Source organism: Delphinus delphis, chromosome 20, assembly GCF_949987515.2.
Source record: "Delphinus delphis chromosome 20, mDelDel1.2, whole genome shotgun sequence".
In the NCBI taxonomy this organism is placed as follows: Eukaryota; Metazoa; Chordata; class Mammalia; order Artiodactyla; family Delphinidae; genus Delphinus; species Delphinus delphis.
This window is the reverse complement of record NC_082702.1, coordinates 41128771-41156573: the sequence shown is the minus strand read 5'-3', so window position 1 is coordinate 41156573 and position 27803 is coordinate 41128771. Positions and strand designations below refer to the sequence as shown.

The 27803-nt window shown below is 57.0% G+C and overlaps 3 protein-coding genes across 14 annotated transcripts in view; 1 reads left to right on the top strand and 2 right to left on the bottom strand.

The window, feature by feature from the left end:
* The window catches only part of SLC7A6 (solute carrier family 7 member 6), a 32878-nt gene extending 31793 nt beyond the window's left edge, over positions 1–1085 (bottom strand). The window contains exon 1 of the mRNA XM_059998903.1: positions 757–1085. The gene's annotated coding sequence lies outside the window, so the exon portion shown is untranslated. The remainder of the gene's footprint in view (positions 1–756) is intronic.
* Positions 1086–3352: 2267 nt separating this feature from the next.
* On the bottom strand, positions 3353–19812 carry PLA2G15 (phospholipase A2 group XV). Of its 9 annotated transcripts, XR_011246291.1 has the most exons (8): positions 19619–19714; positions 18215–18432; positions 10750–10906; positions 8255–8373; positions 7906–8004; positions 7303–7527; positions 6363–6667; positions 5193–5255 (listed from the first exon to the last, which is right to left on the bottom strand). XR_011246291.1 is itself a non-coding variant. In XM_059998905.1 (7 exons), the coding sequence occupies exons 2-7, from the start codon at positions 18393–18395 to the stop codon at positions 4744–4746; spliced, it is 1293 nt and encodes a 430-aa protein (XP_059854888.1). In that variant the 5' UTR covers positions 18396–18432; positions 19704–19812; the 3' UTR covers positions 3353–4743. The 9 variants fall into 9 exon arrangements, 8 of the variants coding, with proteins under 8 accessions (XP_059854888.1, XP_059854887.1, XP_059854890.1 ...); XM_059998905.1 differs by lacking the exon at positions 6363–6667 and having other exon boundaries at positions 3353–5255; positions 19704–19812; XM_059998904.1 differs by lacking the exon at positions 6363–6667 and having other exon boundaries at positions 3353–5255.
* A 1193-nt stretch (positions 19813–21005) lies between these two features.
* On the top strand, positions 21006–27541 carry ESRP2 (epithelial splicing regulatory protein 2). 4 transcript variants are annotated; one of them, XM_059998900.1, is made up of 15 exons: positions 21006–21325; positions 21414–21542; positions 22958–23071; positions 23187–23301; positions 23636–23734; positions 23957–24011; positions 24081–24188; positions 24264–24396; positions 24475–24517; positions 24702–25003; positions 25119–25331; positions 25438–25636; positions 25787–25973; positions 26290–26455; positions 26532–27541. In XM_059998900.1, the coding sequence occupies exons 1-15, from the start codon at positions 21128–21130 to the stop codon at positions 26619–26621; spliced, it is 2151 nt and encodes a 716-aa protein (XP_059854883.1). In that variant the 5' UTR covers positions 21006–21127; the 3' UTR covers positions 26622–27541. The 4 variants fall into 4 exon arrangements, with proteins under 4 accessions (XP_059854883.1, XP_059854884.1, XP_059854882.1 ...); XM_059998901.1 differs by having other exon boundaries at positions 24078–24188; positions 25871–25973; XM_059998899.1 differs by having other exon boundaries at positions 24078–24188.
* The last annotated feature ends 262 nt before the right edge of the window (positions 27542–27803 follow it).

Below are 27803 nucleotides of genomic sequence, written 5' to 3'. Positions count from 1 at the left end.
CTCCTGGAGTCCCCCTCACGCTCAAGGTCCCGCTCACACGCACGGCGTACCCCTCGGGCACGCGCTCACTCGCAGCGTCTCTCACGTGCCCGCGGCCCGCCTGCCCCGTGCTGGGTTACGGGAACCGCATCCCGCATGCAGCGGCGGCGCAGAGAGTTCGGCCCCAGCAGAACGCGGCCCCAGCCCGGCTCCCGCGGCCCTGCTCCCACGGCCCGGCTCCCTCGGCGCGCCCGCCCGCGGCCCGTTACCTCGTGGTGGCCCGGCGCCTCCGGGATGCTCGGTCGCGCTGCCACCGCCCCCGCCGCGACCGCTCAGGCCCCGCCCCCGCCACGTCATCCGCCGCCGGATCGCGACAGCGCGCGCCGCGTCGGGACAGGGCGCCTGGCTCCGCGCGGGGCTCGCGGGCGGCGGCGCTTCCGGGCCCCAGGGGGCCGCCGTGGCCTCTGGAATTCCGCCGGCCGCGCTCAGGGGTCTGCAGGTGAGGTCCCAGCCCCCGGCGGGCCGCGACCCGGGCCCAGCCCCACTAGCCGACTGATAGGCTGCTCCGCGACCCTGGAGTCTCTCGGGGCCTCCGAGGGACTCAATACGGGGACGCTCCCGCGGGAACCTCTAAGTGCCCCACACCCGGTTCCTCTGTGGCTTTTGGCCTGGGCCGCACTCCCGGGGGACCACATACAGCTCACACAAGGAGCTCTAAACAGCCTCCATACCCCGTTCACAGCCAACCCTCCGCCTGGAGACCCTAGGGAGACAGACCCAGGATTCGTCCTCCGAGTCACAGCTCCGACCACCGTGCATCCTTTAAGGTCCCTGCAGACACATGGACACCGCTGAGCTTCCAGAGCCAACCCCAGGCCTACCTGGGGCCCAGGCTTGAGGACAGTTTTCAGTCCTCATCCTGCCTGACGCCTCTTGGAGCTGCACCCTCCTGTCCTCTTCCTCTCCCTGTGGTTGCTCCTCCTCCATCTCCTTCTAGGGCTCCTTTTCCTCTGGTAGCTCTGGGGCTCTGTCTAGGGCCTCCTGATCTCATGGAAAGCTGAGCCCTACCCCTTAGCTTCCTGTCCACACCTCAAGCCATGATTCTCTTCTGGGCTATGCAGTCATTTCCCCCCAGACACGTGTTCACAACTACACATCCTCTGGTTCCAGACTGCCTACACACAAAACCCTGCTCCCCACCACGTAGTGACCCAGCAGGAAATGTGCAGCACCCTGAACCCTTCCTCCTCCTGCTCCCCCAGGCCCTGCATCTCATGGTTTTCTTCTCCCCAGCCATAATAGCCTCCCAATCCCTATCCTGCTCTCTCTAACCCATCCCCACAGGGTAAGAGGTGCTCCTAAAATACAGATTGGAATGACTTCGTATCTCCTCTGCCTAAAAACCCTTCCATACTCCTACCTATAGACCTGAGGTGATGATCCTTGAAGAGCGTTCACTGGTGCTGCCCTCCTTGTGCTCTCTGCTTGGAATACTTTCCCTAAGTGTGAATGAGAGTACAGGCATAACATGCCTTATTGCTCTGTGCCTTATTGTGATTCGCAGATGTTGCATCTTTTATAAATAGAAGGTTTGTGGCAATGCTGTTTTGTCAGATGATGGTTAGCATTTTTTTGCACTAAAGTTTTGTTTTGTTTTGTTTTATTTTTGGCTGTGTTGGGTCTTCGTTGTTGTGCACGGGCTTTCTCTAGTTGTAGCGAGCGGGGGCTACTTTTCGTTGTGCTGTGCGGGCTTATTGCGGTGGCTTCTTTTGTTGCGGAGCATGGGCTCTAGGCACGCGGGCTTCAGCAGTTGTGGCACATGGGCTCTAGAGCACAGGCTCAGTAGTTGTGGCGCATGGGCTTAGTTGCTCCGCGGCATGTGGGATCTTCCCGGACCAGGGCTCGAACCTGTGTCTCCTGCCTTGGCAGGAAGATTCTTAACCACCGTGCCACCAGGGAAGTCCACTAAAGTATTTTTTAATGAAGGTATGTACATTGTTTTGTTTTGTTTTTTTGCTGTACGTGGGCCTCTCACTGTTGTGGCCTCTCCCGTTGCGGAGCACAGGCTCCGGACGCGCGGGCTCAGCGGCCATGGCTCACGGGCCCAGCCGCTTCGCGGCATGTGGGATCTTCCCAGACTAGGGCACGAACCCGTGTCCCCTGCATCAGCAGGCAGACTCTCAACCACTGCGCCAGGGAAGTCCCCATCCCCATTTTTAAGATGAGCAAACCGAAGCTTAGGGAGGTCAGGAGACTCCCCAAGCTACTTGGCTAGAAGTGGTAGAGCTCAGATTTGAACCCCAGTCTGCTGGTCCTGAAGCCTGCTCTGACTCCATACCCTGTCTCTACAGCTGTGAAACTGAGGGTAGAAGTTCGGTTGAAACAGATCAGGGGTGAGAGGGTGAGAGGCAAGGCCATGAGTGGGTATGTGTCAGGGCACTAAGAGGCTGGGCAGGATCTGGGGGTAAGGGTTTACTCCCTTTCACGTTGTCATCCTTTTTACCAAGGCCAGCGATGCGCCTGGACCTATGTATTCCTAGTCATCCTAACCCTCTGGGCCACCCATTTTTCCAGGTCTGGCCAATAACTGGTGTAGTGAGAAGATTCAGAGCACCCTCTAGCGGCCCACGGTGTATTGACACCTAAAACCCCGGCTGGCCAGGCTTCTGTGGAGGAGGTAGGAACTGGAGCTTCCACCACCCCCACTGGCCCACAGCTCTGGGCTCTGCACCACAGACTTCTGGCCTAGTCTCCATCCTTACACACGTTTTCCTGTCTCAGACTCTTTGTTCCTCTGTCCTTATCCATCTCCATTTGGTCCCCAGTCTTTCAGTCCCTATCTCTGCCCATCTTGGTCTCTCTCCCTCCCTCCTCAGTCTCACTCTGTTCCCAAAGAGGGACAGATGGCGGGCAGATGAACTGATGAAACAAAGTAGAAGGGTAGCATCCTAAAAAAAATTCAAAGGATGCTGAGACCTGCAAGCTGTGGGAGGACAGAAGGATGGGAAGCAGAGTCCAGACAGCGCGACCGTCAGGATTGTCCTTGGCTCCCAGCTGTGGGGTGACATTTGGGGCCTGTTGACCACATAGGAGCGGCAGAGTTGGGTGGTGGGCAGGAACTCCATTCCAACAGGAATGTTTCAGGTCCTGCTTCTCAGTCCTAGGAGGGGAACTAGATCCCAGGAGAGGGGGAAGGAGGATAAAACCCAAAGAGGTGCACAGGAGCCATGCTTTGGTGCTGAGAGAACCCATCAAGGCCCCAGAAAGGTCAAGGTCCAGCCTCTGATTACCTGCCTCGCTAGTCCCCTCACCCTTCCACTGACTCCTTCCTCTCATGCTCAGAGCAGAGGCTAGGCCAGGGCACTTTACAGCATCCAGAATACTTTTATTGCCAGAATCGAGGTACAGCCTGCTCAGAGCCCCATGTGGGGCCCACCACTCAGGAACAAAGGGAGAGACAGATGCTGGCTATGAATGCAACAGAGAAAATTCTGCTTCACAGAAACCTTGTAGGAGCGAAGCACAGTCCAGCCTGACTGTGGCTTTGGGGCTCCACCCCAGAGGCTAGACCCAAGTCTTGGCCTTTAGGCACTGCCCACTTGGAGACCACCAAGGCAGATCCACATCCTCCATCCCTGCTATCACAGGGAGATCCATGCAGCACCTCTGGAGCAGGAAGAAAACCCCTAGGGGGCCCCTAAGGCACCTGGCTCTCTCAGGGGCCCACTCAAGTTTCTGGGCAAGTCCCTGCTGACTAAACACCACTGAGCTGCCTGGTGGGGATGGGTGCTGGGCAGAGTGGGCAAGAGTCCTACCTCCTCTCAGTCCTGTGCCAGCCCACGTGAACGCTAGAGAGATCCTGGGCAGGGTGGCAATGTGGTGGAGGGTCAGCAAGAGGGCAGCTCAGGGTGGCTCTGATTGGCCTTGGCTGCTTCCTTGAGTCCTCTTTCCTCATAAGTACCTAAAGGGCATGGCACCAGGCTCTGCTCTCATTCTTGAACCACAGCCCCAGGGCAAAGGGAGGCAGCATCAATACTGTGGGCAACAGCCCAACCAAGGAGATCAGGGCTCCTGGGACACAGCCCCGAGAACTGGGGGTCCATCTGCTGCCCAGCCCTGAGCTAGGCTGTTCTTAGAAGTAAGGGAGGTAGGAGTGAATGCCCCAGGGCCTGGGAACCATGGAGAGCGTAACAACCCACCCCTGCCTGCAGGGGGAACCGGGCTGCCCCCAGAAAGCCACAGTCAGGCTGTGTGAGCAGCTAGGCCACACAAAGACAGCAGCTCCAGCCACCCGTGGCCAGTAGCAGGCTGACTTGTGGCCAATGTGTGAGAAGGTACACCCTAGGGACCAGGAGCCCAACCTAGGGACCACAGTTCAGTAACATCCCTCACAAGAAAGCTGAGGAGCCAGGCCCTGGTGGGCGAGTGTGAAAAGGCCACAGGGGTAGGAGGAACACAAGGCCCCAGCACTGGGGATTGGGGTCAGGTGCCAGCCAATCCACCTGCGGAGCCAGTCCTGAGGTCACAATTCCACCATCAGCAGCATTCTTTCCAAGGGTCCCTCAACTAACTTCAGACTATGTCTTCCTTCCTCATTCCCAGAGAGGAAGGATAAAAAACCCAGCATTTCCCCACTTCACAACCCAAGATCCAGGGCCTTAGATGATCAGTCACAAACTGCTCAACTCATGGGCCATGGTTGCCCCACAGGCCAGGAGAAGCAGTGGTGGCCAGGCCATCCCAGAGCCCTGCCCAGCATAGGAATCAGGGCCCGAGGAGCACGCGTTTCAGATAGGCCAGGGTAGTGGCGTTGGCCAGCATCGCGATGTGCTCGGTGCCCGGCAGTGCCTGCAATGACACTTCTTGCTCCTGGTGGCCACGCCAGGCCTGGCACTGCAGGGCGCTCTGCAAGTTCACAGTGCCGTCACCATCACCAAAGCAGATTTTCGGGTCACGGTCCGGGAAGCTTTCATAGTAGAAGGAGTCTGGCGTAGGGACACCAGTGCCGTAGAGGCAGTGCAGTCGCACGCCAGGTGGTACCATGGCTTCAACCAGCCCCTCCGTGTCCTGCCGCATAAGCCAGCCGTCTTCGAAGCCGATGTCCTGGAAGAAGCGGCGATAGTCCTGCAGCGTGTAGTTGGCTGTGGGTGTGTGCACGAAGACCTTTTTGGGTGACCAGGTATAGTTGTAGGGCAGCAGCCAGCTGGTGGAGACGGCAGACCGCTGCTGCTCCCGGATCTTCAGGGGCCCAATGACCGGGATCCGGTTGTTGTCTCCTGCGGATAGAGGACTCCAGTCAGTCTGTGCTCGGGAATGCAAGCCAGCTGGGCAGCATGCTCACCGCCAGGGCCCCTGCCAGCCCCCAGCCCAGGCCTAGCCAGCACTCTGGCATCTCTATGCTGTTAACGAGGTGACAACTCCCCTATTTCCCTGTATTTTTGCTCTATCTAGGAAGCACATGACCAAGATTTGTTTCTTTCCTTTTGCATTTTGTCACCAGGGATTTAGGCAGCTCACACCCACAGGGTGATTCATGGTAAAAACAATACCTTCCCCAGAGCACTTATCACCCGGCCTGTGGGTACTGACCTTGTCACAGGTGAATCAGCAGGTGGGCAGCCCAAAGACACAGTCACAGTCCTCTTAATCTTTTATTACATTGAGCTATGTAAACATTTTTCCCCTTCCTAGGCTCAGACCTACATCCAGCCAGCCCTAGTCTCATCCCACCTACCTGCCTGGCACTGACCTGGGCAGCCAGGCCTGCAGGAGACAGGGCAGGAGGGGAGGCTGCAGACAAAGTGAGAGTCTTTCTTACATAGGAATGCCAACAGCACAAACGCATCCACCAGCCAGTGAGATCGCCAGAGGATGAGCTGGAACTTGGGAACAGGGGCCTCTGCCCTGCTCAGGACCCACAGCCACCCATCACCCCACCACTGACTGCAGGCCTTCAGCTCTGCCTGCTGGGGCCTGGCTCTAGGAGCCCTCAGGAAAGGGAACCCCTAGCTAAGGGTCCACGACTACCACCCGTCCTGTCCCACCCCCACTCCCAGACTGCCAGAGCCTGACAGCAGTCTCCCAGAATCTGAGGCAAAGCTCTAACTAAGGCAGGGGTCCCCAACCCCCGGGCCGCGGACCATTACCAGTCTGCGGCCTGTTAGGAACTGGGCTACACAGCAGGAGGTGAGCAGTGGGCTAGAGAGTGACGATTTACCCACCGCTTCCCATCACTCGCATCACCGCCTGAACCATCACCCCTCCCAAGCCCCCCGCCCCCTCCGTGGAAAAATTGTCTTCCATGAAACCATTCCCTGGGGCCAAAAAGGTTGGGGACCACCGCTCTAAGGGGACTCATGGGGAAGCTCTGAAAGGGCCAGTACCTGAACTCCACCATGGTAACCTGTCTCAAACTCAGAAGGGCCCACATCTCTCCTTTCAGGTCCAGGCTGGACAGAGTAGGTAGCTGTGATGAGTCCTCACTATAATTGGATTCACTGTCCAGCTAATCCAGGGTGACGACTGGGAGAGGACTGATCACAACGATCAGGTGACCAATAAGCAGGTCAGGCAGTGGCAGTCACTTGAGGAAGAAAGCTCATCAGATGCTTGGTACAGCCCTGGCTCACATCCAGTCCTAGCAGAGGGAGGAAAGCCCTGGGGCTACAGCTGGTATGTTCTAACAGTCCTGAAAAGGCAAGTGGACTGGGGAGGAACAGGGAAGGAGGTGGTTTTCCCAACTGCCAAGCAAGCAGGCCCAGACAAATCTGCACCTGCTTCCTCTCTGTGTGGCCCACAGAGGCTCCCCGCTGCCACAGAGGGAGGTGTAACTCACAAACAGGAAACTGTAGCCCAGCCTTCCTTCTCTGGGGTGAAGGTGGGGATGAAGAAGTGAGGATGGGGGTTAAGAGAGAGGGAGAAGGCTCCTCCAGAGAACTTTGGATCAAACCAAGTAAGGCCAGCCAGGACCAAGCTCTGTGTGTGTGTGTGTGTGTGTGTGTGTGTGTGTGTGTGTGTGTGTGTGTGTGTGTGTGTGTGTGTGTGTGTGTACACGTGTGCCCTATGACCAACGGTTATGCCACTCCATGTACATGTTGTAAGAAACCTACACAGATAACAAGAGTCATCAGCCGGAGAGGTGAATTTAGTAGTGTTATATTCTCTTTTAGAAAGAGATGTTTGGAAAAGAATACAACTCTGGATAAGGAAGGGTCCTGACCCAAGAGAAGAGACGTGAGGGTGGCCCAGGAGGCCACTGTAGAGGGAAAGAGAGTGTGCCATCTGATACCAGCACCCCCCATGCTGGGCCAGGCAGGGTCTTACCTGAGGCCAGGACGCGCAGGGTCTTGGCCACGCCCCCCCAGGGCGGACCCAGTGCCACAAAGGCATGGATATACTTGTCCTTCCAGGCCTGTGGCTGCTGCTGCAGAAAGTAGAGCGTGTACATGTTGCCCATACTGTGGGCAGCCAGCACCACGGGGCCCCCATACAGCTGGTGCATCTCCTCGATCATCTCGCGGAGGGCCAGGAAGTAGGGCCCGTTTTCATCTGCAGGCCAGAGCCAGGCGGGGGTCAGGCAGGAAGGGTCCTTGGGCCTGAACCACTGACTGTGTCTCAGGCCAGACCCAGGACTAGGTGGGTGGGGAGTGTGTGAAAATCCAAGTGGGGAGGGTCTGGTTTCCCCTCAATTTCCATGAAGGGAGAAGAAGCTCCTTTTCCCCTCCTCAGCCTCATTATCTCTCCCCAGGGCTCAGAGGCCCAGAAATCCTGGGCTGAGGGTGGGGGAAGGACAGGACCTGTGATGGCTGGGCTGGATGCCAGAGACACGGGAGAAGGGAAAGGCCCAGGGCCTTTGGTGGCTGTTACCTCCTCCTCTCCACCCCCCTCCCGCATGATCTCAGGGAGGAAATGAGAGCAACCACTTACTTGGAGCTCGGCGCCAGTCATAGGGGGCCCCCCGGACGTCCTCACCTCGTGTGTAGCCCCAGCCCACAAGGCTCTCCACCATGGTGTGGAAATAGGAACCTATAGACATAAATCCACAGGATTAGAGAGAGTACAGTCATTGTCAGCTGCCCACACCACGCCTGCCAAGGAGACTGTGACACCTACAGCCGGGAGATCCCCGAAGGAGTGCTATAGGGCTCTGTGCCCACACTGATTAGAGACGGTTCACAGGCTACCCCCACTCAAACCAACAGGGCTCCTCCCACTCTCGGAGTCCATCAGAACCTCCATCCCCATTCCCTGGGGGCCATGAGGAAGGGCTACACACCCACACTGCTTTTGCTGGGGTCCAGGAACTCCAGTGAGAAGGTCTTTCCAAAGCCAGGGACACGCACATCCACACCATCAGGAAACTGGGTGGTGCGGGACGTTCGGTTGTAGACCAGCCTGCCAGGAGGGGATGTTGAGCCAGTGACCCAGAGGTGACACCTAAGTTGGTGTGTCCCAATACTGTCTTGTGTCCTGAGCCACATTCCCTTCCCATCCTCAGGTCTGGTCAGATGTATAGGGGAGACCAAAAAGTAACAAAGCAAATTTGTAAAGCACAGATCAGAGTAACCACATCCAAATGAGGACCCCACCAAGGCTCACTCCAGAGACTGACTCCAGGACCCCTGTGAGGCAATATTCCCTTCTCCTCAATGTCACCCATACTGTCTAATGCAGGTCTTAGATATGGTTAGAGAGGGATCTGGCTGCCAGGCCTGGCTCCGCCATGAACATCACACTTGACCCCAAAAGGCAGGCAGCCTAACTTCACAGGCTCCCATTGCTCCATCTCCATGGATCCAGCTCCTGCCACCCACCATAACACAACACAGGGCAAAGGAGATGATGAATGCAACACACAACAGAACCAGACAGAGAAACCCCGAGCACCTGTGGCTGCTGTGTGAGTGGGTGGGCAAGGCCTGGAGACATGATGGGGACAGGGTGGTGGAAGACAGGAGGAAAGCCTTGTGCCAGGCCAGGAACCCTGCTCTGGCCTCCCTTGATACTAAGGAGGCAAATGTGCCTGAGAAAACACAGGCTAGACCTGCAGTCCCCAGTGGTCCTGAGTCCCACCCACCCTTAAAGATCAGCCACAGAAAGCTGACAAGATACCCAACACTGGCCCAAATCAAAGTCCTGGGGACCCACTCTCTCCAGGGCAATCTGTAGATCATCCCAATGGCCACTCAGCAAAGTTCTAGAAAGCCAAAGTACTCTGTGCTGGATGCAAGTCTAAAGAGGTCAGAGCCCAACAAAAGTAGATAAGCCCCTCTCAGTATCAGCCTGTACCTCCAACTGGCAATACCTGAGACCATGCTTCTGCACAAAAATAGAAATGCGGATCAACATCCCAGAAATAACCCTGATCGCACAAGGAGGAGGAAAGAGTCAACAAAGCAGGGGTCATAAACAACAGGGAAAGGCAGGGTGCCCAGAGAACCAGCTAGAACCAGCTAGTGTGTCTCCAGGGGAAAAAACAATCTTAATTTGAAAGACTCCATTCAGCTCAAATATTTATTGAAAAACAATTGTGTTTCTGGTCCTACAGCTTTAAAGATAAAAGAGACACAGTCCCTGCCTTCAGGGAGCTCAGGGTGGGCGGGAACCTTAGTTCAGAGGCACACAACTACGGGTTCAAATTCTAGTTTGTCACTTATTAGCTAAGTGACCCTAAGCAATTTTGTAACCTCTTTGAGCTTCCAGATTTCCTCATCTGTAAAACAGGTCTAAAAACAGCACTTGTTTCACTGGATTGCTGTAAGACTCAATAAAAGAAAGTATGTAAAATGTATAGTGTTTGCATTCAATAAGCAGTAAGTCTCATTACATGATTATCTTATTATGGAAGAAATATCCTAGGAAACAATGTTTGGCAGGCAGGGAATGCAGGTTAGAGGAGCAGGCATGTGGCCAGGGGGAAGGGGAGGTTAAGAGCTCTGGACATGGACTTCCCTGGTGGCAAAGTGGTTAAGAATCCGCCTGCCAATGCAGGGGACACGGGTTCAAGCCCTGGGCCAGGAAGACCCCACATGCCGTGGAGCAACTAAGACCGTGTGCCACAACTACTGAGCCTGTGCTCTAGAGCCCGCAAGCCACAACTACTGAGCCCATGTGCCACAACTACTGAAGCCCATGTGCCTAGAGCCTGTGCTCCGCAACAAGAGAAGCCACCGCTATGAGAAGCCCACGCACCGTTCGCCACAACTAGAGAAAGCTCACGCGCAGCAACAAAGACCCCACGCGAGCAACGCAGCCAAAAATTAAATAAATAAATTTATAAAAAACTAACACAGAAACAAAAAGAGCTCTGGGGATTGGCAGGGAGACTTCACAAAGAAAGCAGGCTTGGGTTTTAAAGAGTGAATGGGAGGGAGTTTATCAGGCAAAGGGAGTAAAGGGTGATTCCAGGCTGAAAGAACAGCAAGTGGAAAGGAATCCCCAAGCAGCTGGAAGGGGCAGGTGTGGCCAAGTCAGAGGCAAGGGAAAGGGTGGGGGCCAAGGCGAGGCTGTGAATAGGGGCTGGAGCATAGAAACCACAAATAGGGCCTGAGGCACTGGAGAGGGTAGGGACAGGAGCAGCAGGAAAGGGAAGAAAGTTCTGTCTGGGAGAGTGCCAAGGTGGCGTGGACCAGACAGAGGAAATGGGAAGGGAGAGAGGTCAGTGACGCTGAGCCTGAGATCTCTTGAGGCGCAGGTGAGATAGAAATGGGCTCTGGAGGCGTCTCTAGACCGGGTCAGCGAGCAGCGCCCCACCTGTGCCCCAGCCCCCACCTGATATTGTCAATCCAGCAGTCAATGATGACAGGCAGCAGCAGTTCCAGGTTCAGCCAGAGTGTGAAGTAGCTGTCTGTCCTCTTGGAGCAGAGGTAGTGCACGACTGTCGGCTTGTCCAGCTTTGCCTCCAGCTGGTTGCCCAAATCACCGGGCACTGAAGGGGGACATAGAGCATGAATGAGACCCTGGGCCTGGCAGGCTGGAAACCCAAAGGCCTTCTACCCACGGCTATCCCAGGCTGCAGAGTAGGTGATATCTGTGGGGCTCCTAGGCACAAAAGCCTTTCTGTGTTCCCCATTTCTCTGATTACAGGAAATAGGCTTCATTCAGCCTCCATGACCTTTCCTGAGTTCCAACTGGCAGATTCATGAAGTTGTTAATTAGGGAAGGGAGGGGATGCAAGACAAAGGAGAAACAGTCATAGAGAAACCATAGTGCAGCCTTGGGGCAAGGTCCTGGTTCCCCATCAAGGGATACACACACACAACAATATCTTTGAGCTGTTTTGCAGATACTGAAACCCCCACCGGTATGCTGCAGACCCCAGACACGCTGGAACCAGAAGGTTGATGATGTTGACTCCCACTCACCTCACCACCAACCGATCAGAAGAATTTCCATGAGCTGACCACACCCTCTTGAACCATTACTATCAAACTTCTCACTACCCTCTCCAAGTTGGGACACACAGTTTTGAGGGCATTAGCCTGCTGTGGCCCCCTTTGCCTGGCAAAGCAATAAAGCTATTCCTCTCTACTTCACCCAAAACTCTGTCTCCAAGATTTAATTCAGTGTCGGGGTACAGACGGTGGTTTCGGCTTCATAGGCAGGGTCTTGTATACTCTGAAAGAAGGATTGGGAAACAGGACAGAGCACTGGGCCACTTAACCAGCCAAAAATAAATCCAAAGAAGGCACTCCAGGATAGGCTCTGGAGGGGGGCAATGAACAGAAACAGTTGAGAGAAGCAGGCACCTGCCAGCCTACTGAGGTCCTCAGGGCTTGCTAAAGGCCAGAGCCCAGATGCTAAACCCTTCTAAAGGTTCCAGAGTGCACCTCACCTGGAGGGCCCTAGCATCTTAGCACACTTGTGTTGGAAATAACTCTCTTGAAGCAACATACCATTCCAGCTACAGCCCAATGGGGGTGGGTGTGACCAGGCTCCAAGGATGACTTCACTCTACTTATTCAGTCTATACAGAGGCCTGGGGCCCTTGTGACACTCAAACCCATCCCCCGCTCCCCCCTTGCTTCAGTGCCTAACATTCAAGGCCCTTCACAGTCCACTGACTCCCAGTGACTTTTCAGGCCTCGCCTCCTCCCGCATGCCATTCTCTTGACACCTTCCAAACCCCATTTAGGATCCAGTGTTTGGCTCTCTGGGGCATTCGCTGGCCTCCAGCTGTGAACACAGCCCTGCAGAGGACAAGCTCTCCTTGTGCACCATCCCACTGTGTCCTCAGTGCAGCCATGGGAGGGAGGTGTGGCACCTGCATTCACCTCCCTTCATGATGTGGTGCAGAAGTGGGGAGTCCCCAGCATGACAGCCTCTAGATGAGATGCTTGTGGACTAGACAGGGCAGTGAAGAAACCTTGGTCACTGTTTCCACCAGAGAGGAAATAGCTGAAAGAGGAAGTCATCTGATCTGCTTTGCCTGGATACCCTTTGCCTGGCCAGGCTGTGTGGCCTCCAAAAATACCAATGGTCACTTCCTGGGTCCCTCTGTGCCTAGAACTAGATAAGAGCCATCCACATGCCTTTCACCTCAAGTAACACTGGGAAGAATATCTTTATTATGCCTACTTTACAGATAATGAAACTGAGACTGGGAGAGGTGGAAATAGCTTGCTATAGTCCCTTCCCCCACCCAGGGCCTTCAGTATCCCTTCTCTGGCCTCTGCTTCCTCTACCACAAATTTGAGTCCCACCCACAGAGACTGGTCACCCTTGGATGCTGATCCTCTGATGGCCAAGGTTAGGTCCCTGCTCTGTGTCCAGGAACAGCTTGTCTGCTGTCCACCATGGGGTTTCCCAGGATTAATGCCAATAGCCTCATTCTCTGAGAAGCTGGGCAGGTTACGATTCCAGTTGCTCAGTGCCTCTAGGTACAACCCGAGGCTCCTCTGCTGTGATCTAGGATAACTAAGAACTGAATGAATTAATGAGTGCATTTAGCACCAATACAGGTGAAAAGGCCTAGGACCAGTCTGGTCAGAGACCACACACTTCCCAATCCCACCCCCTTCATACTCAGTACTCCTTAGGTCCACACAAGGCTCCCTGCAGGATCCCAAGACAAAGTCCAGATGACCCAACCAGTCACGAGCCCTGCACCATCTACTCCTTCCCCCACTCCATTCCAGAGAGCCTGGACTGCTTAGCTCCCTCCCTCTGATACGTAGTTCCCTCTGCCTGGAACTCTCTCCTGGACTCAGCTCCAGCTGCGTACTCCAGGAAACCTTTCCTGACTGGGTCAGTGGATTCTCTGTGCCTGCCCAGCACAGACCTCACCTCTGGGAATCATCCTGCACGCTTAGGGAAGGCAAGGCCAAATCTGCCCAAACTCCATGGTGAACCTGGGTCCAGCATTCCCTGGGAGCATTTCCTGGCCCAGAGCTCCTGGTGGAGGACCCCTGGGATCACACTACCTGCTAACCCTACCCTTCTGTGATCTGCATCATCCCCATTAAAATACTCCCAGCAGAAAGAGCATGGGGGTCATGCTGCAGCAGACTCAGTATGTAATGTATACCTCGGCATGCCTCTGCTTTTAGGAGCCCTGGATGGCCACCAACACACTAGCTCTTCGTGGGAGTGATGGCCTGAATGAGGCACCCAAAGACCCCAAGACAGAGAGGTCTCATCCCTGCCACACCCACCACAAGGAAATACTACTGGCTCCTGGACAGTTGCCTGGGCCAGCAGCAAGGAGGAGGTAGGCAGGGGAGGTTGCCTAGCCCCAACATAGCGTACGGAGTCCATGTAGGTCTGGCAGGAGTAAGGGTACAGTATGACATCTGTTCATAGCCATTGTCTCAACCCCTCCCTCTGTCTATAGCCATCCTCAGATTCCCTTGGGCCTCCTCCCTCAGGCCCAATGCCACATATTTGATAAGTTAGGGGAGAGCCCTGGTGGCAGGTTAGGAGAGCAATCCTTCCCCAAAGAGCTCCCTTTCAGTAATGCCCTCTGAAACGTGTCGGGCTGGAAGGGTGGAGGGAGACAGCGTCCAAGCCAAGCCCAAGTCAACGCTGAGGCCCCTGAGGGCCAACTCCGAAGCCACCCTACCTCCTACCGGCCCTCAGGAGTGGGGCCAAAGAGCCTCGGTCTTTCCAGCTAAAAAATGGGGATGAGGCGAGGCTTGGGAATGAGATGAACAGGCGTACCGATGCGCAAACGGGTGGTAACCCTCCCACTTACCCCCATATTCTATAGGGTAAGGTGACAAGAGTTTGACCACAACCGCGCCCAGCATAGCAGGAAGTGGACGGGCCGACCCAGATGACAAGACAATCATACGCTCCCTCACCCCGTGCTTAGAGCAGATGCAGACAGCCCCGCCCGCACCCCATCCAGCCGGACGCACGAGCGAACGGACCCACGACTGGACGCGCGCCTCACCCAGCACCACCGGTGGCGGACGTCCAGCCGGGAGTGCCAGATCTGTGAGCATAAGGAGTAACAGGAGGCCGCTCGGGAGCAGGGCGGCGCGGTAAGGGCAGAGGCGGAGGCCCATGGCAGTAACCGCAGCTCCAGGTCCGAAGCGCGGATTCAGCTCTGGGGTCTCTCGCCTAGGCCCTAGCAGCGGCGACGCGCTTAACCCCGCCGCTCGCAGCCTTCACAGAGGCCGGACCAATCAGGACCCGCCTCCTGCAAACGGCCTGCCAATAGGAACTCTCCTTCCCAGTCGGAGTTCGCCGCCCAGCCCCTACTCATCCCCGGCCAACTCCCTTAACCGCGCTGCACGCCGAGCGCATCGATGTACCGAGGCTCAGCCTGGCTTTCGCGCACGCTCTCAGCTGATCAGACCCAGCGCGCGTCTGCTGGGTACCCAGCCCAGCCCTCGGTACCCTGAGTCCACGCAGCGCAGCCCTCACATCCCCGATTCCTGGCGCCTCCTTGACGAGGGATCTAGAATGCGCCGGGCTGAATGGGAATTCAGGGTCCAATGCTCGCCGCTACTGAACTACCCGGGTCAAAGCAAGAGGAAGAAGGGGAGAGGTGAGTCCCAGGCTGTTCTTGAGCCTGAGGAGACTGACCAGGACCTTTGGGCAACTCCCAAGTCGGTTCTTTGTACCCTGCCCCGAGGGCATCTGGGTTCAAGCTACACTGGCCCAGGGGCCACCTGCTGTCTGCCCGGGAAGGGGCCAGGTCAGCGTGTTTCGCTTCCCAGTGAGAGTTCAGTCCGCCTGTTTCAGGGTCTGGAGTGTAGTATCACCCACCGCCCCGCGCGCGCGCGCGCGCGCGCGCGCGCGCGCGCACACACACACACACACACACACACACACACACACACACACGCCGACTAAACAGTTTGCTCGCCGGGTTAAGAGAGGGCTTGAGCCTCAATCCTGCGCCAGCCCATCGGTTAGTTCCCCTGAAGACCGGAAGGGGTGTTGGGCCCTCATGTCCCCCTAACCACTCCCACCCCACGCAAACCGGGGATCCAGACAGGGCACAGACTCTCTGTGCATGGAATCGGGGCGGATAGAGTGGGCAAAGATTTGACAACCAGTAATATTCTGGTACCATGTGTCACTCTGGAATAGGGTGACCAGCATGTTTGGAGACTGGAGGTCTTGATCCTTCACACACCCCCTCCTGAGAGCCAGTCAATACCCTGGTCATCCCTGGCTGGTCCCAAGACCTCTATCCTGCCCCTTCCTTCCTCCCTCCCTCCTTCTCTTCCTTCCTCCCTCCTTCCCTCTCTCTCTTCCTTCCTTTCTTCCTCTTGGTCAACGGCTGACCCTTTCCAGCCTCTCTGCAGTGACCCTCAATGAATCTACTCACCATCTTGGCCTGCCCCTCCTATATTCTTTTAGTGAAACACATTCGTGGTTGGAATACCCTCCTCTCTTAAGGTCCAACTATCTCCCACCTCAGACCCTGGCCCAGTGACCCCCTTTCAAAACCCCTGCCTCCCTCACCTCCATCCCAGGCCCCAGCAGAGGGGCTGCTGAGGACCAAACTGGTGCAGGCCCAGTATGAGAGACAATAGAGACCCTTCTGCCAGGGCTAGGACAGGCAGGAGTCCAGAGCCACGGGTTAAGTGGGGGTAGGGTACGGATCGGGACAGCCTGGGCTGCCTTGGACTCTGGCCACAGTCTGAATGTCTTGTCAGCCTTGCAGCCTCAGATGCCCATGGGCTTCTCAAAGGGTGGCCCTGTTCTTGGGAGCAGTTCCCTGTTGCCCCACTCCCATAGGCCCTGAAGATGATAGGACCATGGCCATTGGGGCAGGGGGTGCCAAGGTCTGGTCAGTAATAACCAGTGCTGGCACTATGGAGAGGGGTCAGAGGGTGAGGTTCCCTCATTTTCACCATGACCCCATCATTCACATGATCCCCTGGGCTGCAGACCCCGGGTCATCCTGGACTAAAGATACCTCCTTGAGTCTCAGACGCACAACTAGGTGGTCACCAAGTTTTGCCAGCTCTACCATCCCAAAGCCACATTACCCTCATCTCCATACTAGCCTCCTTACTGATGTCCTAACTTATGCCCTTATTCCTGTGGCATTAAACATTAAATCAGGCCCCATCACTGTCCACCTAACCCCATTTATGACCCTCTCATTGCATGCATCATATGCACCTCACTCACAGTGAGTGAGGACCCTGGCGGGTATTCTGGTTTCCCCCAACTTCTACTCTCCCTCTTCCCCAACTCTCTCATCTCCAGCCTCAATGGCTTCCTTGCTGCCTAGAACAGGATATCCTCATTCTCCCTCAGGACTTCTGCACTTGTTGCACTGGGACCACTTTGCAGACTCCACTTTTGGGGACCCAACTGATTTAGGTCTCAGCCCAGACATGATCACTGGCTTTGAAGCAGCTCCTGCCTAGCTCCCATTAGAATATAATTGCTGGAAGAGCAAGCCCCTCATTTGTCCTCCTCGGTTACCACCTGCATAATCCCTGGCACACAGCAGGTGCTCAATATATGTTGAATCAATGAGTGATGAACCCCCTTCTCTATAACCCTCTCCCTTTCCAAGATAGGGTCCTGGTGCCTGTCAGACCTAGAGAAGAAGATAAGGGACTGAGAGGTCCACAGGTTGGATGTGAATTCTGGGAAAGAGGGAGAGTGTTCCTGTAGAGCAGAACATTCTGAGCAAAGGCTAGAGGTGGGACTGAGGAGCCAGGCCAGTTGTGGTATCTTCCTCAGGTGAGAATCCAGCCAGCAGCCTCTGCCCTCCTCTGTAACTGGACCCTCTGCAACCACCCCTCCCTCGCCCCAGCTCCAAGCTTCCCTACCTGAACCAGGTGGGTGGCTGGGCTTGGGGCAACCCAATCAACACCAGGGCTTCTAAGCTGGTGTGGTAGCCACAGCTAAGTCTATTTGGAGGCAAATGATTCTCCCTAAAGCTCACAGCTCAGCAGCCTCCTATTCCTCTGCTGCCAGAGCCTCCCTAGAGTCATGAGAGGCCAACACTGACCCAATAATGACAGAACCCTGGGGCAAGGGGCCCAGAACAGGGCCTCTAACCTGGTCTAGGCATCAAGGAAGGCTGCCTGGAAGAAGAATTATTAGAGATGGGTCTTGATGGATAAGTAGGAGTGTGCCAGGAAAACAAAGGGATGATGAGGTGGGTGGGTGCTCCAGGCAGGGAGCTTAGCATGTGCAGCAGTCTGTAGACCAGAAGAATCACAGCAGTGTAGAGCACAGTGGTGGGTGAAAGTGGAACAGAGCAGTTTGAGGGCCCTGAAGACCAAGCTTAAAATCCTGGCCTATGTCCAGAGAGCCAGGAGCCTCGAAGACTCTCAAGCGGGAGCTAAGTGGCCTGGGGGGCAGTGTCAAGGGCTTCCCCTTTCACCTGGGGCTTCCTCCGGTCGAGCCTTCCAGTGCCAGCTCCTCCTCCCTGCCCCGCAACACCTGGCTCCGTCTACAGAGTCAGTGCGCCCTCTGGTGGGTACTCAGAGGCTATTCGGCGACAAAGGCGTGGAGATGCGAACCCCAGGGGAACCTAGTGCGCTTGCTACTCTGGAGGCCTGGGAAGTAAGGAAGGGTCGCAGCTGGCCCAGCTGGGGGCCGCTGACCGCGAGGGTGGGGATGGGCCTGGGCCGGCGAGTGTGGATCGCCAAGCAAGCACCCAGTGTCGAATCCTCTTCGATAGCGGAATATTTCCCAGGAGGGAACAAGGAGGGGGTTTTACACCATTCCTACACGCCCTGGAAGTCCACGAGAAGAGCCACACTCCCCTGGTGAGGAACTCCACCCTGTATCTGCCCAGACTTTCACGTACCTTCGGCTGGAGCGCCGGCTGCCTTAGTAGCAGGCTTCCAAGGGCTGAAGTGAGGATGGGATTCCGCTAGCTTGCGGGCAGGTTCGATGGACCAAGTTCCTTTTTCCCAGGTACCCAGAGTACGGTTTGCCGTTGGAGCCTCGCTGATTCCTCCCGCGTACCGTATCTCCGATTCATTCATTCGTGATTCGTGAACACTAGCTAGTAGCGGTGTGGGGCTGGGGGACATTTATCAGTGAAATACAGAAATCTCAAACTACAGTGGGGACCCCTGCTAAGGAGGGATGTGCCTTGAGAGAGGAAAATTTGGAGGGAGGGCAGAGGTTAACTAGGGCAAGGGTGTGTTGGGAGGGGAGGAAAGGGCACAGATGAGACTCTAGTGAAAGGCCCTGTGGCCCCAGGGAAGGTTACTTTTCATGGATACGGGAAGAGAGCTTAGTCAACCATTCATTCATTCTTGAGCTACTACTATGTGCCTGGCAGGCCCAGTGATAGGCTCTGGGGTTGAGCCTTTCCTCCAGGATCTGATATTCTCGCGGGTGGGTGGATGGTGGGGTAGGGAGACAATAAACGATTTATCTTGTTAGTAGCTAGTTTAGTGCTGGCAGAAAGGAGACGAGAGCCGGCTGGGGGACAGGAGTGCGGGTTGTTTAGTATTAATGGTGTGATCTGGGAGGACCCATCTGAAGATGAGTAAGGGAGCTCAGCAAAGCAGGGGGCCTAAGGTTGTTTTAACGAATTTAGTTTTTCAAGAGTCCAAACATCGGGAATTGTCACGTAGGTGGAGGCGGTTGGACAGGTGCACGGGAGTTTTGGGGGAGCCGCCCCACGCTTGGGGTTACTACCCCGCAGGGACCTGTACACGCATGAATGCCTCTCCAATGGGAATGCGCTCAGGACGGCACCTCGAGGTGGAGGCTTCCCCGGGAACCCGGCTTTGAGACCCGCGCTGAAGGAAGAATATGGAAGGGCCCAGCGCGAAGGTCTGAAGGTTGAATGGATGGGGGGACCAGGAAGGGTGAGATTTAGATCAGGTAGCGCCGGGATGGCCCGGGGCTCTGTCGTCTTGGAGCAGAGCCCAGTCTGGAGCCTGACAAGGGGCAATGCACGCCAGGGAAGTTTTAGGAGAGGCTGGGGTGCTGTTGGGGTGAAGTGCAATTAGCTGCAAGGGCGTGGCCGGGAGGAAGGCCCGATTTAGCCTGGCGCAAGCGAGCTCCTGGCTGGGTGGGGGAGGGGCCTTAACTCGCAGTTGCGCCCCGCCCACCGAACAAATATTTGACATTCCAAGCTTATCTAGAGGAGGGTGGTACCCGAAGAGCGCATTTCCTCCTCCCCCCGGGCCTGATTGGCTTAGCGCCTCCGGGGGTGGGGTCAAGCGGGTTGGCAGTAGGGTGGCGGTCTTACCAAGGACAGCGGAGCGTGGTCATTCGCCTACACCGCAACGGGAAGGGCTGGTCGCTCGAAACCGCTGGAAACCCAGTCTACTTACGTCTCCCTTCCAGCCGCCGTATCCCGGGCGCCCTCAGTCTGTTTATCCGCCAAATGGGGACGCGGTGCAGTTTGAATTAGTGGGCAAGGCCTCGGAGGCGCCTCCTCTACGCCGGGTTCTTTCGCTCTCAGTTGTCTGAAGGTCCGAACGTAGCGCCCAGCTTGTCCGAAAGCGTGAGGTGCGGCTCCCGCCCCAGTTCCGTCTCGGGCTTGGCAACCCTCTGTGTCTGCTCCTGCCGGGCTGGAGCCCCTTCTTCCCGCCGGATTCTTCTTCAGTTTCTCAGTCACATAAACGGGAGAATTCGGGAAAATCCGGGGCGGCCTGGAAACTCGCCGTAAAGGAGCTTCACCAAGCCCGACAGGGCGAAAGTGTGCTGGGAGCCCTCCACGAAGGGCTGTCCGAAGAAGAGATGGAGAATTTGCGGCTCCCTTAGGCACATTGCACTTTTGCCTCTAGCCCCCACCGGCCAGCACGTTCACATCTCCAGGCAACAGGCCTGTTGTCAAGGGGGAAGGGCGAAAAGAGACGGCAGGCCTCACGTGCGGTAGGGGTGAGGCTCCTTGCCGAGACCATCCGGCTCAGCGCCGGGGAGCCGCTCTCGGGAGCTGGGGCCGGGGATGGGGGAGACGCGCTTCTTCCTTCCCCAGCACCGAGGCCTGCGCACCTCCGACCGCTCTTTGGCACCGCAGGCACTTCCTGGAGCCAGGCTAAGGCCCAGCCTTCGCACTTGTGTGCACAAACCCTTTCCACTGACCTCTGGTGAATACTCAAATGGGTTTAATGATCTCTTGTGCTTCCTGCCACCCTTCCCCCACGCCAGTCGACCTCTGGCGACCCCCCTACAAGCCTTTGGGTGATACCTGATAACTCTTACCGGCCCCTTTGACCTTGGGTGACTTCTTTTACCCCTCCAGACCCGCCGTCGTGACCCCCACAGCCTCCAGGCTGCCTCCTGGTGATTTTCACAAGTCCAAAGGACCCTTACGGACTAAAAAAGGCCCCTGGTTTTACTCTTTCCTTAGCGGAGGCCCGGTGGGGGAGCGGAGAGGGAAGGGGGTCGCCGCAGAAGTCAGGCAGGGCCCGCTGGGGGAGCGCGAGCCCAGGCCAGCCTTGTGAGTGTGCGCGTGTAGGGCTAGAGTCTAGCGGCCCTCCCCCATGGTTCCCGGGGGCCGCCCTCGGTCACGTGGCCGGCGGGGCCGACAGGTAACTCGCCCAGAGAGGGCGGGGGCCGGTAGCCGCCCCGCCCCGCGGGGCGCCTTGGGCGGGTCTCAGCAGTGCCCACTGCGGCAGCCGGGCCGCAGGTGCCGCCCATAACACACGGTGTCCCGCCTAAGCCGAAACGCGCCTGCCGTCGGTCGGTGAGTGTGTGCGCTTCGTCGGTCCGCGTGTGTCTGTCTGGTCGAGCACACTCTCCCTCTGCGGCCATGACTCCGCCGCCACCCCAGCCACCGCCCTCAGGCCCGAACCCCGCCGCAGACTCCGCTGCCGACCCCCGTCCCGGGCCTGGACCCCTGGTCGTACTGTTCGGGGCCACGGCGGGTGCGTTGGGGCAGGACCTGGGCTCCGACGAGACCGACTTAATCCTCCTAGTCTGGCAAGTGGTGGAGCCGCGGAGCCGCCAGGTAGGCTGGAAAGAGGGCGGTGGGATCTCCAGGGAGCTTCAGGATCCGAGGGGCGCAGCGGCTGATCGGTATTCCCCGCCGCTCGCAGGTGGGGACATTGCATAAATCGCTGGTACGCGCCGAGGCGGCCGCGCTGAGCCCGCAGTGCCGCGAGGCGAGCGGCCTGAGCGCCGACAGCCTGGCGCGGGCCGAGCCGCTGGACAAGGTGCTGCAGCAGGTGAGCGCTGGGGCCGGGGTGAATGGAGGCCCGGCCGGGCTGCAGGGACATTTCTCGGCGGTAGAGGCGGCAGGAGGCGAGGCCTGGCGCACCACAACCAACTGGCCGGGGCGGTAGGACGGGTTCCTGTTGTTTGAAACTTTCAGCGACTCCCGCGTGTGCGTGTGTCCGCGTGTGCCGGCCATTCCTAGGGGGGCGTCTTTTCAGACTTTCCAGTGGTCCACTCCTACTGAGGGGGTGGAGATGGAGGCTGCGAGACCCCTCCCAGAGTCCCCGGCCTGCGGGAGAGCTAGACTGAGACGCCTCTGGGGACCTGCCCGGCCAGGTCTCTCAGAACAGCAGCCGGAAGCTGAAACGGCCGAGGGGCCCAGACTTGGCCATAGGTCACGGTCCCTGCTGCCTGCGTCCTCGGCCCACCCATCCGCCAGGAAGACGCTGGAGCAGGGGCGTAGGGCGGTTTCTGCCCAGGAGGCAGGCGCCGCCAGGTGTAAGCTGCTCGTCCAGGCCTGTCTCGGCCGGCTGGCCAGGCGTGGGCGCTGTCCGGACCCCGCCTGGAGGCTACCTGCCTCCTGAGTGCAAAGGCCTGGGGTGCCTCCCGGCCCTGGCTGAAGTGGAAGTCGGTTCCCTTTGCTGTTTTTCTTATCTTCATTACTGGGCTCACCCTGTGCCTGACTCTTGAGTGGAATGAGTGAAAGTGCTTTACTAGCACAAGTTCTTTCATCGTCCAACAACTCTGGTGGTTCCTGATGAGGAAACAGGCACAGATTGTAAAGCTGGGGTTAGAAGAGGTTCTTGGGCCTGTGGTTTGTGCTTGTACCAGTTCTCCAGCAGGGATAGAGGATGGGGGAGGGGCAAGGCAGCTTTCCGCCCCCTCTATGAGCAAACAACTCAGTGCCAGCTGGTCGATAAGATCTGGGTCAAAGCTCATGCTGCCCCTGGCGTCCAGGTGTGGAGCTCTGTCAGTTCTGTCCTTGGAGTTTCTCTGCCCCTCAGTTGGTCAGACCTAGGGGCGGGGCTGCCATTGACCATGAGCAGGCTGGCCTCAGGCAGGACTGGGCCTCCCCCACCTGAGAGTGGTGCCTGGTCAGGGACAGGTTTAACCTGCTTTGCCCCGCCCCTTCCCACCTGGCTTGTCCTACTCCACCAGGTGTTTGCTCTGGCCCCATTCCAGACTCCTGGAGTGTGTGTGATGGGGGCTTGGGTGATATGTGACTGCTCCCATTTGGCCTGGAGAAGGTGACAGTGGACTAGGGGAGAAGGAGGACACAGAGCCAGGCCCAACAGGCATAGCCACCTCCTCCCCAGGCAGGGTAGGGCTGAACATCTGGCTGAACCAGCTTTGCAAGCCTGCGCCCTCCCTCCCCCTGCCCGCCTAGCTGTGAGTCCCTCTGTCTCTCTCCGCTCCCTATTCCTAGTTCTCACAGCTGGTGAGCGGGGATGTGGCTTTGCTGGGCGGGGGCCCCTACACGCTCTGCACTGATGGGCAGCAGCTGCTGCGACAGGTCCTGCACCCTGAGGCCTCCAGGAAGGTATGCCACCACTGAGGGCACAACAGGGGGTAGGGTTCCTAGGACCCCTCTTGTCACGGGGGTGGGCAGGGCAGCTCAGTTTCCCCCATTCATCCCCATTCCCATGTGCCCCCAGAACCTGGCGCTCCCCGACACCTTCTTCTCCTTCTACGACCTCCGCAGAGAGTTCCACGTGCAGCACCCGAGCACCCACCCTGCCAGGGACCTCACTGTGGCCACCATGGCACAGGGTATCTGTGACTTAGCAGGATTACGGTGGAGGGGCGGCTGTAGGCTGAATGTCTCTGAGTATGTGCATGCTGGTGGGTTGAATGAACACATGCAAGTTTACATTACCTGCTGAGTCCCTGACTGCATGTCTCTGTGCCTGTGCACATTTGGAATGTGGGCATATGTCTACATATGTCTGGGCTGGGGATCTTTAAGAGGATCCATGAGCTGGGCCAAAACAAATGTGTTTGCCAGGATTCTGCATGTGTCTGTGTAGGGGACTTGAACCTCGGTGGGACATGCTAGTTGCCCTCTCATGCTGGGATTTCCTCACTGTGAGTTCTCTGCTTATAGACTTGGGGCTGGAGACGGATGCCACAGAGGACGATTTTGGGGTGTGGGAAGTGAAGACAATGGTAGCTGTCATCCTCCACCTGCTTGATGGACCCAGCGGTAAGGTTCCTCTCACCACCTTTCACCTGTTCTCAGGGCTGGGTGACTGCCTGCCTATTACTTCCTCCAAGTTCCCCTCCCCATTTTTCACCTCTGAGAGACCACAAGGTGAAAGCCCCTTTGTTACCTCCTCATCCCCCTCAACTGTCCTCTTTTTGCAGCGCTTGGTGGGGAGACCCCCCTCCACCAGACCCTGCTGACCCCCATGCCATCTCCTCTCAGGTCAACTGTTTTCGAAGCCCGAAGTGGTAAAGCAGAAATATGAGACAGGGCCTTGGTGAGTGAGGGGGCAGGGTTGGGGGTGACACCAGCTGGACAGCTCTGACTGAGCCCCGCCCCACAGCAGCAAGGCCGACGTGGTGGACAGCGAGACTGTGGTTCGGGCTCGTGGGCTGCCCTGGCAGTCATCAGACCAGGACGTGGCTAGGTTCTTCACAGGGCTCAATATTGCCAGGTGGGTACAGCAGCACGGGTGGACCCAGGAGGGCAGGCCTACCCAGGAGGCACTAACGCAGCACTGGCTCCACAGGGGTGGTGTAGCACTGTGCCTCAATGCCCAGGGCCGCAGAAATGGTGAGGCCCTCATCCGTTTTGTGGACAGCGAGCAGCGGGACCTAGCACTGCAGAGACACAAGCACCACATGGGTGTCCGCTATATTGAGGTGGGGCTCTGGGCTTGGGAGCGGAGCAGGGCAGAGCTGAGGCCAGGCAAGCATGAAACTCATGGGCTGTTCCCACAGGTATATAAAGCAACAGGAGAGGAGTTTGTAAAGATCGCAGGGGGTGAGTGTGCTCCCAACAGCATCTAGATCCCCCTGGTAACAGCATCTAGATCCCCCTGGTTCTTGATCCATGTCCTGCTTCCCCGACGCCCCTTGCCTTTCTGCTCCCATGTGTGCTAGGTGTGGGTGGGTATTTGGAAGGGCACAAATGAAGTCAGTAGGTGACTCCCACGCCCCCCACCAAGGCACTTCACTAGAGGTGGCTCGTTTCCTGTCACGGGAAGACCAAGTGATCCTGCGGCTGCGGGGACTGCCCTTCTCGGCTGGGCCAGCAGATGTGCTAGGCTTCCTGGGGCCAGAGTGCCCAGTGACTGGGGGTGCCGATGGGCTGCTCTTTGTGCGCCACCCTGACGGCCGGCCCACTGGTGATGCCTTTGCCCTCTTCGCCTGTGAGGAGCTGGCACAGGCTGCATTACGCAGGCATAAGGGCACGCTGGGTAAGCGATACATTGAACTCTTCCGGAGCACTGCAGCCGAGGTGCAGCAGGTGAGCCACCCAGGGCTCCCCCTACCCCCGTGTGCTTCTCCAGGGTGTCCCTTCCATGCCCTCCTTGGCCCTGCCCTACTTGGCATAACCAGCCTGCTGCTTCCTTCCTTACTAGGTCCTGAACCGCTATGCCTCCAGCCCACTCCTTCCCACACTGACTGCTCCACTGCTGCCTATCCCCTTCCCACTGGCAGCTGGGACCGGGAGAGACTGTGTACGCCTTCGAGGCCTGCCCTACACAGCCACCATCGAAGACATCCTAAGCTTTCTGGGGGAGGCAGCGGCTGACATTCGGCCCCATGGTGTGCACATGGTACTCAACCAGCAGGTAAAGCTGCGTCCAGTGGGGGAACACACTTAGTTACAGAGGGGTGTGTGATTGGGAGGAAGGCATTTTTGTACACGACAGACTGCTTACAAGGTGGTGTGCACAGGGCCGGCCGTCGGGTGATGCCTTCATCCAGATGACATCAGCAGAGCGGGCCCTAGCTGCTGCTCAGCGTTGCCATAAGAAAGCAATGAAGGAACGCTATGTGGAGGTGGTCCCCTGCTCCACAGAGGAGATGAGCCATGTCCTGATGGGGGGCACCTTGGGCCGCAGTGGCATGTCCCCTCCACCCTGCAAGCTGCCCTGTGAGTGTCCCAGGGGGCTGGGGAAGAAGGAGGCATGTGGGGGCCAGGATGTTATAACCCTCACTTTCTACGGTGGGGACTCCCTTCTGGCTGCCCCACCCAGGGCAGTGCTGGGCTCCCTGCAGATACGCTCTCTACTTCTGCCTCTAGGCCTCTCACCGCCCACCTACGCCACCTTCCAGGCCACCCCAACACTCATTCCCACTGAGACAGCAGCTCTGTATCCCTCTTCAGCACTGCTCCCAGCCGCCAGGGTGCCCGCTGCCCCCACCCCGGTTGCCTACTACCCAGGGCCAGCCACTCAACTCTACATGAACTACACAGCTTACTACCCCAGGTACCCTGCTGCTAAGATTACTTCACAGTCTTGCCCCCTTGTCCTGGTTTGGGGGAGGATCATGATCCCCTTCCTGGGCCAAAAAACTCAAGGTCTGCTGGAACTTCGACTTTACTCTGAGATGACAAGGGAGTGACAGATGTGGGCTGCCTGATGCCATCTACAAACTAGAACAGAGATGACTCTGTAGAGACAGGGGTATTAGGGAGGAGGAAATGAACCAAACACAAGGCAGAGGCAAGGGAAGAGGCAGGTAGGTCTTGGTCTAGGCCACAGGTGGCACTGCACTACTAAATCCCTGCCTTTCCTACCCTAGCCCCCCAGTCTCCCCCACCACTGTGGGCTACCTCACCACGCCCCCTGCTGCCCTGGCCTCTGCTCCCACCTCAGTGTTGTCCCAGCCAGGAGCCCTGGTCCGTATGCAGGGTGTCCCATACACAGCTGGTATGAAGGATCTGCTCAGCATCTTCCAGGCCTACCAGGTGAGGTGTGGCTGGAGGGCTTGGGAACCTGGCTGAGCCTGGAGCTCCCTGCCTAAATAATCTGTCACTTCTGCAGCTAGCCCCTGATGACTACACCAGTCTGATGCCTGTTGGTGACCCACCTCGCACTGTGCTACAGGCCCCCAAAGAATGGGTGTGTTTGTAGGTGAGGGAGCCAGGAGGTAAGAGCTGGCTGATGTCCTCAGCTAACAGGACTCTCCTGCATCCAGAGAACCAGCGCCCTCAACCTGGTTGGTAGCTTCTTTCTGGCTTGTCAAAATTCTCAGAAAGCCCCCAGAGGAGCTCAAGCCCCAGCTCCATCCCCCCTACTTATTACTCTGCGTGTTCATCCCAAAGATGATGGCTGGACCCTGAATGCAGGGCTGGGGGTGGAATGTCACCACCCTGCTCCCAGTGGTCTGATCTGGGCCTCTTAAGTAGCAGAGAGCCTTTGTTCTGTTTTGGCTATGGTCCATGCCTACAGATTCCATAGGGCTGATGTCCATAGCAGGCTTGCTTTTCTTTTTAAAAAATGTAAACCCTGGTGCCTTCAGCGTATGACTCCAGGGGGCTTCTGAGTAAAGATCCCAATGTTCTACCTTCCCCTGTCCCTTCTGGTGGGGGGCAGAGAGCGCTGGCCCCAGTCCCCAGGATACTGACCTCCATGGTCACATTGCACCAGGGGTGGTCCCACCTAAGGATGCTAGCCCCCCTCTAGCTTGACACAAAGAATAACAGATGGCAAAAATCACAGGCTGTTTTGATGGACTGCATTGCAATATCCTCAGAGGACAATAGGGGGCAGGAGGCCCTCACACAAAAACTCAGGCTTGACTTTTAAAGGGACTTCTGCCTACTTTTCATGCACACCTTGGGCAGGTCAGTTGTCCTGAACTCAGCAGACACCTTGGAATGTCCTTTGCACCCATTAGAGGGTGCTGAACTGAAGCTTCGGAAGGAATTTGGAACTCTACCCTCTCCTCCGTAAAATAAACAAAGGTTCCCAACCAAGTGGACTTTTTAAAAGCCAAAGTGCCCTTCACTTTGGCACAGAGTGAGGGGCTCCACACCAGCCCTATGCAGAGGAACACTCAGGCAGATTTCAAGGAGACTGTTGACCTGTCACCGTTTATTATTTCAGCACTGTAACTGAGGAGCCTGAATTGCTGGCTCTTCTTCCCTTTGTATTTGTGTAAGGAGCACTGTACTCCTATAAAAGGTTTTAAAATACAAAATGTACAAGAAAACACAATGTCAAGTGCTGTAAACATAACTGAGAATCAGTTCCTTAATTGAACATCATCCATTTTATAAAATACAAGGTTTCAACTTGAACCCATCTGAACCT